The sequence below is a fragment of the Poecilia latipinna genome, unplaced genomic scaffold (genome assembly GCF_001443285.1).
Source record: "Poecilia latipinna isolate Pla-1442-1.1 unplaced genomic scaffold, P_latipinna-1.0 Scaffold794, whole genome shotgun sequence".
Taxonomy (NCBI): domain Eukaryota; kingdom Metazoa; phylum Chordata; class Actinopteri; order Cyprinodontiformes; family Poeciliidae; genus Poecilia; species Poecilia latipinna.
Genome location: NW_015113410.1, coordinates 182,268 through 191,799, shown reverse-complemented (window position 1 = coordinate 191,799; position 9,532 = coordinate 182,268). Strand labels below are relative to the sequence as shown.

General features: G+C 38.3%; 1 protein-coding gene across 5 annotated transcripts in view; it reads right to left on the bottom strand.

Moving 5' to 3' along the window:
• The window catches only part of LOC106956175 (G1/S-specific cyclin-D2-like), a 73,136-nt gene that overhangs the window by 9,291 nt on the left and 54,313 nt on the right, over positions 1–9,532 (bottom strand). For all 5 annotated transcript variants that reach the window (XM_015046834.1, XM_015046833.1, XM_015046835.1 and 2 more), the window contains 3 exons: positions 8,804–9,019; positions 4,408–4,567; positions 692–840 (listed from right to left, as the gene is read on the bottom strand). In XM_015046834.1, the coding sequence (XP_014902320.1) occupies positions 692–840; positions 4,408–4,567; positions 8,804–9,019 (525 nt within the window). The remainder of the gene's footprint in view (positions 1–691; positions 841–4,407; positions 4,568–8,803; positions 9,020–9,532) is intronic.

The following is a 9,532-nucleotide window of genomic DNA, read 5'->3' as shown; positions in this document are numbered from 1 at the left end:
ACGATTTAACAAAGACGGAAACAAACGACAAAATGGACGAAAGAAAGAAGGAAAGCTAGTTCGATGAATAATGAACAAAAAGAGAAAGACACAAACTGAGGACGGACTGTTGGATGGGCAAAAAGAGATTCCTGGAGGAAAACGTGGATGGACGACAATAAAGTCCACCAGATGGACTGGTGAACGTCTGACTGATTAAAACCCAGAAATCGGTCAAATAAAAGCCCAAACCTTCAGAGACGGCATAAAAAACACGACATGGTCTTAATTACTGCCCAAACTTTAGATTTGCTTTAGTTTCTGCTCAGATTAACAGAACGACGACAGTTTGGACAACGTTCACCCACTGAGGATGTTTCTTTAAATTTTTTCGCCTTCATTGCAAACATATTCCTCCACCAGGAGGGGTCCACAGCTAAAGTGGGAGGCATGCAAAGAAACTGCATGCGTCCCACCACAAGAATGTGGGCTCTGAGTTTTAAGAAGACATTCCCCCAGCCGCTGCTCTTTATAGCAGCAGTCTAGCTGCCCGACCAGCAACCAGAACGCTCTCTCTCTCTCCATGAAGAGCAAATCGCTTCAGTCTGCTGCGACTCAAGTCGTCACTGTTGTTTACTGAAGACTCTTTTATGCTGCTTGCGTGCGATATTGCAATCCCAGCTAATAACTGTTGCCTTCTTGCGATGCTTACCACTTCAGTGTTGGTGATCTTGGCCAGCAGGTCGGTCAGGTTGTCCCGACTCAGCCTCTGGTCGCTGTGGTCCAGCTGGAGGCCGCAGATCGCAGCCGCCATGCTGCCGGTGGCGATCATGGAAGGAGGGTTCATGGCGAGACGGTCGTCTGTCAAGGAAAGGTGTTTGAATGAAACCACAGCAGGTGGAAGTGATGCAATCACAGGGCTGGACGATAACTCAACCAACCCGCTACTTGGGTTTCCATTATTCAGAGTCGGGATGCAAGTTATTCATCACAAAAACAATATTTTACAAAGTATTTGTGGTTCGGTTTCTAGTGCAAACATCTTGGAACGCTTGAAATAAGGCAAAACTATCTCAGAAGTAACTTTTCAACAAGAAATACAAGTTTCTACAAGTCAATATTTCCTTAATATTGATGAGAAAGTACCAGATATTTCTCCCATGTTCTAAGTTAAGTAATCTGGAGCTCTGCTTGGGTTGCTAGGTGACGGGGTGGGGTTGCTAGGTAACGGCACAGTGCGTTACATTCCGAAGGTTTTTGACACCAACATTAACTTCTTGCCGATGAACTAGTAGTTTTTCATCAATATTAAGACTCGACTAAAAACAAGCTCTTATATCTTGATGAAAAGTTTCTTATAAGTTAGTTTTGCCTTATTTCTAGTGTACTAAGCTATTTGCACTACAATCTGGACCAAAAATACTTGGTAAAATGTTGTTTTTGCATTGTTGATTAAAGAGTTAATCTAAAGTTGGTTGATCTTATCGATAATTTGATAAGCGACAATTTTCTTTAAAAGAAAATGATCACTTATATTAAGGTTTTCTACCATCTTTCCATAACATAAAGGGCTACATTTTTTATAATTTGCTAAATAAAAAAAATAAAAAAACATTATGAAACTCAATTAGCGTGTAAAGCGTTTATATTTCCACAAAGAACCGCATAAAATACATTTTACAACGACTGGACCATTTCGCCATCTTTGTTTCTGTATTAATTGGCTCCACTTAAGGCACTTAAGGATGACCAATGGTGCCCTCTGCTGGATGGCAGAGGGCATCCAGCAGCAACACTAATAGACAGTAACGGGGGTCATTAGTTAATCAATTGGAACTAATTTTAATCTAACAAACAATTAATCTACAATTAATCATAATTTGATTCATTATTTGGATTCCGAGTTTAAAATGAGTGATGTCAGCACACCAAGGCGGCCATCTTGTTTCACAACTGTGTTTTACAGCTTCTATTTCTTTGGGCTTTAAATTCAGGTCAACTTTAGGACTGAATACGAGTATAAAGTTTTAATATTACCAGAATAAAGTTGTAATACTAGGAAAATGAAGTATTAACTTGAAAAGCATGAAAAATAATAATAAAAAAGATGAGGAATGTTGAGTTATACTTTGGTATGAGTTTACAGATAAGGAAGTACTTAATCTTTTAGGATCAGCATCAAATTATTATCAGTAGCAGGATTTTAAAGCGAAAAGAAAAATGACTGGGTTGGTCACGTCAAATTCTGATAACTTTCTCAAAGCTTTTTTCTCATTAAAACAAACATTTTTACAGTTTTTCTGGTAAAATGATGTCTTTATTTTGCTAATGTTATGGCTACATTCTCGTAATTAAACAAAGATTCCTAGTAACCGTCGTCTAACTCACAGAGTGGATGATGGAAATAAAAGTCACTTTTTGAGAATATTTTCTGTAATTTGTAATTCTTTTTTTTTTAGAAAAGAAAGCAAGAAAAAAAAAAAAGGATGTTATGAGATTTTAAATTTTAGCCCCATCACCCAGCCCTACTGCATCATCTCTGATGCGCACGCTCTGAATTTTTCCCACAGTCTGGATTTCAACAGACACAGCTAAAACAAACCTGTGTGGGTTTTCCTTCTTAGTAACCTCCGCTCTGATTGCAAAAGCAGAGCAGGAATTTCTCCCACTCGCTGTGCAATGAGCTCCAGGCATGACTCCCCTGAGTCCACATGCAAGTCTGAGAAACTTTAACTAAAGCAGACCTGGGTGGATGAAGTGAAATCCCTTCTCAGCTCATTCAAACCTGAAACAATTTAAAGTTTCTCTTATGCAATCCTGAGCCCTCCGACTCAGTGCAAATACAGATGTTCTGCAAAAGGTTTTTTAGAGAATAATCATCATCACAAAGGAAAAAAATAAAAGTATTTTTGGTTATTTTCTAGAGAAAATATCAATAGCGAGATATAGGAGCTGGATTTAAGTCAATAATTCTGTTACTAGTTCCACTTTTATTTTCTGAAGAAGGATAACTCATAAATTTAGACAATATCCACTTATTTTTGACAGAATTTTAATTCTATTTTTAGAGTAAAGAAGGATCAAATGTCCTATTTTAAAATATTACTGGCACTTTTATTGTCATTCTTTGTGGAAATACAGCGTAAATATTACAGAAAAAAAAACTATTAAGGACCTGCATCAATATTTTAAAACATAAAGTGATTATTTAAAATTTTATCATTTCAAGCTATTAAGTGTCATTGTGAGACGTATGTATACTCAAATATGGCAGTGGTTGATGTATTGATCTCAAAAATACCACAAACAAACGCACATTTTTTATCTGCAAATAATTTTTAAAAATGCGTCGACGTTTTGGTTGAAATGTGACAGAATGCGAGAGGTTAAAGGGTGTGAACAGTTGTGCAATGTGCTGTAACAATCTGATGTTCACACCAGCAGGTCAGCAGTTTTCTTACTTCTCGTTTCTCATTCTCTAAAGCCCATTTCTGTGAATTAACAGTACAGATGCCAACTGAAGGCAGCCCATTACCTGCAGCAGAACATGTCAAGAGAAGAGGGTTTCTGATGGGTTCAATTAAACCGTCCAGTCCAGCTGTCCATAAAGGAGGAGCTGCGACTAATATAAGAATAACATCTCCATTCTGTATAAAACTCCAAACATTTACATTACAGCTAAACCGCAGCAGGCTTCCCCTTTTTTCCCCCCACTGCGGCTGCTTTGTGCTTTGATACGAGCAGCTGCTTATGAATAGCAGAAGCAACCGCTGAAACACACCCAAATGCATAAAGAAGTGACACAGAAAGCTGTGCAGAGCCGAGCAGGGCATGAGACTCATTAAAAGAGACGCTGACGTTTGTGAGGGATTTTATCGCACCCAGGTGACCTTCCTTGTTTTGTTTCCTTCATCAAATTAGCTGCAGAGGCCGTCTTGTGACATCCTCCTAGATGATCATGAAGTAGCATTTCTTTCCAGGATATGAAAATATTAGAGGGATTCCAAGTATAGGCAACAGGAATCCCATGAAAGTATAAAGGAAAGGCCTAAGGGGGGAAGTTTTCTCCCCGCAGCTTTCAGAGTTTATTTTGGACATGAGGCCAGGATGGGAGGAGGAAGGAAGATCAGCCTGACTCTTTAAACCTGGGAGCTTCCCTGTCAACAAACAACACAGGACGGCCAGAGCCGGAGCAGAGCTAGTGAAATAATTACAATCCCAGCACAGATCGGATATTAACGGAGAAACATGGACGAACGCTTTAAGCGGCTGTGAAGAAGAACAAGGCGGAAGATAAATTAGCCTGCAGAGACGAGAGTCGTCACAGATGACTCACTCCATGAGAATGTTTGGATCTGTGGGAATATTCTGGGAGCAAACTGAGCGTGCAAACGTGTGAGAAACAAAAAGCAATGGAGAGGAGGGTACCTGTGGCACAAAGGGCGATGAATGTCAGCGTGTGTTTGCAGACCATCGCCTGCTTGTCTTTGGGAAGGGGCAGGCGGCGCATGATGTGCTCTATGAAATCATTGGGGATAACCGAGGCCATGTTCCACTTCAACTTCCCCAGGACGACCAGTTCCCACTCCTAAAGCATAAAAAAAAACAAAAACAAAAAAACAAACACAGAACAGGCAGTTAAAGGTGACTTACTGTGCTTTCTGAACAGGTTAGATTAGGTCTGTGGGCGATAAAACACATATTTGTTACATTTATGCACAAAATAATTCTTAGAAATGAGCTTTTTGAACACTCGCACGTGAAAATGGTTCCAAACAGATGTGCAACTGTACAACCATACATCCTTAAAAAGCAGAAGTGGAGCCTCCTGCACAACCAGCAAACATGTGGCAAGTGGTTTCTGGATGGTAAGTCAACAACAAAACACTTGTCTTTTCCAGCAGCCATTGTGGAATGCAAACAATACTAATAGATTGATCCAGGAATAACTGCGATAAACAATGACACTATTGTTTCAATGGTAATGGTGTAATAATGTAAGACTACTAAACTTTAATATTGTAGAAAACACTTAACACTGGAATTGGAAGGCATTTTAAATATTCAAAATAAGATGCAATAAAATAAATTGGAAATAAAAACACAATAGAAACCATAAACAAAAAAGTATCATGACATTTCTGTAATAATAACTATCTACAATTACTGAAGTATTTTGAATTTACATTTAATTTTCCTTTGGGATAAACAAAGTATTTTTGAGTTGAATTTGAAACAAAATTCTCCTTCGAAAATATTTTAAAAAAATCATCAGAATAGATATCATCAAGCTCATTTAATTACTCATCAGTAGCTTAACTGCTTAGTAAGCGGTAAAACCACCTGACCAAACGGACTCGAGATCTGCTTTGGTTGCTAGGTGACGGGGTGGGGTTGCTAGGTAACGGCGTAGTGCCTGCTGACTTGTGACGTTACGTTCCGAAGGTTTTTGTCACCAAAAAACACCAACTTATTGCCAAAAAAATGGCTGGGTGTTTTATTTTTAAGTGCTTGGGCAGTTCTTACACTTTTAGAAGTTTTTACGCTTCCAAACGGAAGCGTAAAAAAGTTCAAAATGTGAATTTTGCATTATATGACCCCTTTAAAAACTGTTATTCTAGACAAAATCCACCCAGTCGGGCTCCAGTGGCGTGCTGCCATGACTTCATTGACCATGAAAAAGATCACAGCCAGTCCTTATTCCCAGAGGAAATAGCTCTGTAAGATGAGCAACATTTCTTCATTTTATCTCTCCTCACTGTGTCTTATTATCTGCGTGCCTTTCTCATTCCTCGCATCCTTTGTGTTCATATCGCCGGCATGTGACGAGCTCTGCCCTGCTTAGAGGCCCTGCCAATGAGACAGCGAGCGCCGAGCTTCCTGTCACAAGCCTCAAGCAGCTACAACGAGTTCACACTGCACAGGCAACAGTCGGTCTTTGTAGCAGCAAAACAGGTCTACGCATTCTCACCTTTTAATTTCCTGTGTCTCCGCTTTGCTGCGCTCTGAGATGAAAGATTTACCAACCTTTCAATCGTCTCTTTAACTTTCAGTATCAAGATTAGAAATGGATCATTAATTATCTTGTGTTTTTAAAATGTTACCACTGTTATGGTATCTTAACAATACATGTTTATATAAAGATTACTTTCTTCAAAGACATTTATATACACTAAGATTAAACCACTTTAAAAGAGTCAGAGATGATGTCACATGTCAGCAAGCTTCTGATTGGTTAATATGTAACTTAAATGGACGTCTACTTGTTGACGGTTTTTTATGTCTTCTGGTATTAGTGGCCTTCATTAATCAGGGTTCACACCGGTTTGCCTAGAAAGTCTGGTTAGTTTGGGGAGGTATGAATACACAATCGAATTCTGATGCAGACCAAAAAACTAACTCTAGTCCGACTAAAATCCTAGGGCTCAGTTCAATTAAAGTGAACTCTGATGTGATTCAAATATATATGTGAATGCCAAGTGGACCGGAGACCCCTCCAAAAGCAGGAAGTGTACTAAAGCACAGGGAATTCTGGGTAAAAAGAACCAAAACAAATGTGCTAGTCTAGCGATAGTTGGTGAGATATCTCGTGGTCTTTTAGCAGAGACAAAGAGAAATCCTACAATCACTAAAAATTTATGCTACTCCATTTTTGTTTGCACTTTTTCAAGAAGGAAAACCATAATCTACTGAAGACTGTTACTGGTATAAACAATATACTAAAGTGCAGCCTTTATACCATTAAGTTTCCCGTATTAAGCTAAACCAAAGTTTTAATGATTTGTAGTTTGATAAAAAATGAAAGTTTCCATCTTCGTATATGGAGCACAAAGCAATCAGCGCTTTCTCTCTGTGACCTGTAGGTGCACACTGCTGGTCAGCTGGCTGAAAGAAGGCTATTGCACTTTCCGTATTCTTACAAGACATAGACGGCTTCCCAACTAAAGGAAAACCTAATAAACACTTTTATTAATGTAATGCGGTTTTAAAATTACGGTTAGCAAACTGCAAGGAGAGTAGAGATGCACCGATACGATATTAATGTCTGTATCGATCCCAATATTTTAAAACAATTCTAGTTCTAGTATTGGTGACAATAAGGGCAAATCTATTCAGTCTAATTCTATGCTTTATGCTGAGTGATGTCTTGTTTCATTATTTATTTTACGTTGTGTTTTGAATCATTTGAAAGGTTTGTTGCAGCTTATTTTTTACATGTTTGACCAATGTAGTGAAGTTATTGTTTCTGTCAGTTTCAGCTTCTTTATTATTTATTTTAAATCGACTGTTTTAGTCCTAATTGCACAGATTGAATAAATGAAAGTTTTCTTTACATGTTTAACCAAACTTTTGAAGCTATTGGCATATTTAAGTGTGATGTTCTGGTGTAAAGTTATACAATAAATATGTGATTCAGTACATTTATATTGGTGCTTAAAAAAAATCACCCATTGCATCAATGCAGCACAGTTTTCAGTATCGGATCGGTATCAACCGATACTAAACCTCAGATATCGGTAATGAAAGTGGAAAAAGTGGATTGGTGCATCGTAAAGGAGAGCAGAACAGCAAAAAACAAATACTTTCTTCTGAACAGTAAAGAAACACATTTATCTGGAATAAACAGAACAAACACTTGGAGGTTACTTACCAACACTTCAAAATCCAATATGGCCTTCCATGTTCATAAAACATAGTGAAAGTGGATGAAATCAGAGTCACCTCTGATCATTTATGGCTGATTGTTAAATTAGCTGCTTGCGTTCTTTGACTATAGCTTGAGTAAACCAGAATAATTAGCTTGGTGTGTCAAAAGAACTGAAGCTTTAATGTTTCCATGAAAACAGCTAGTGAGTGCAAAACACTGTCACAAGACAGAACAAGCTTCCAGGAATGTCTTGATGGAGCAGTTTGTGATGTTTGAATGTGCTAAATGTAAAAACAAAAACATCCATCTTTCTTTCCTTTATTAGTCTGAAGGCCAAACATCTAAAAGCCGGCAGACATCTTCAGACGTTTCCAACCAAGATGGCTAATTAGCAGCACAAGCCAAAGGAAAATATTTTAATTTCATTTGCTAAAATCAGAACTAGAAACTACACAGCTAACTTCAGATAAAACTACTCGACATTTAAACATAGCGATGATCAGAAGCAGATACGTGTGACTTGTAACTTCCCCTACGGTGAAACAAATCCCCTACAAAGCAAACGTAGTAAGCAGTGAAACCCCGACATAAGGCGGGGGCCGTCCCCGCTGCCGCTCTTCCAAAAGCGTCTCTGTCACCTCGGACGCCGGTAACCATTCACATTTGCGTGGGTTTCCTGTGCATAACCCAAATCTTACGTGCTTACGTTAAAAGAAAGATCAGTGATTGCAAGATGAGCAGTAAAGAGATTTTGCTGTTGGTGTTCTCGCTTCCTGAGCGCTAAAAACAGCTCACACGACCTCTACTTCAATCTGTCATCTCCTAACGGCCATTTTCTTGTTAAAAATAGTCCTTGCATCTATGCAAAACAAAAGATTAACCAAAAAATGTATTGTGTTAAAATGAAACTATAAAAACATAGAGAACTGCAAAGATAAAACTCTGTTATATTGCACTGTTGGCACTAGATGGCATCACACGCCTCTGCAGTCTGCATGAATGCACAGCACAGATGTGGCTGTGTTGCACAGTTTCACTTGTGATGAAAATTGGATACTTCCTGTGAGACTAATTCAGCCATTACCAGTATAAAATACTCCAAAAAAAGAATGTGACGCTGCATTTTTAAAGGCTCACATGAATGCATGGATGAATGAATGAAACCTTGGTTCTTACCAGCAGCTCTCGGGGTGTAATGGAGTTGTCTGTGTACACGCAGAGCTTTTCCGCTGATGGCGGCCTGCAGTCCTTCAGCTTGGCGGCCAGGAAGATGCACACAGCTCCCAAGAGCTGCAAATAGTTTTTTTTTGTAGGCATCACTGCTAAGAATCTGTCCAAATAATTAATGGCTAAAGGAAAGACGTCTTGGTTGGTGTTTTCCTCTTCACAAACCTGGAATGACAGGAATTTAACAGAGAAGAAGAAACTTAGAAGGACATTTTTAAAGACAAATCCAGCTGAATTAAATTTAGTGTCGACTACTCTAAAAGAAAATCAACTGGGTTTAAATATTCAGCGATCTAGATGGTTAATGATGTCTAAAAAATGTAACATATACTGCAGTGAAGTTGTGTGACAGACAGTGTTTGGTCTGAAAGTGAAGTCGCTTTTCGTTCTTCAATCACAGTGTAATTCAGATTACTTCCACTAGGGGCAAACTTTAAAATATTGGTTGCTTTAAATGTTTCCTGCTTAAAACTCAAACAATAATAAATAAGTGTTTCAAGTTTTATTATTGAAATATTTCCCCAAAACTAATGGGAAAACAAACAAACACACAAAACAACAACAACAAAAAAACCCCAATTGGGACTTGATGAAACTTTAACATATAAAATAATTGATCCAGTTTTTGATCTTCAAACTTCATATGTTGATATGTGGGCCCAATCAGAATATATGCAA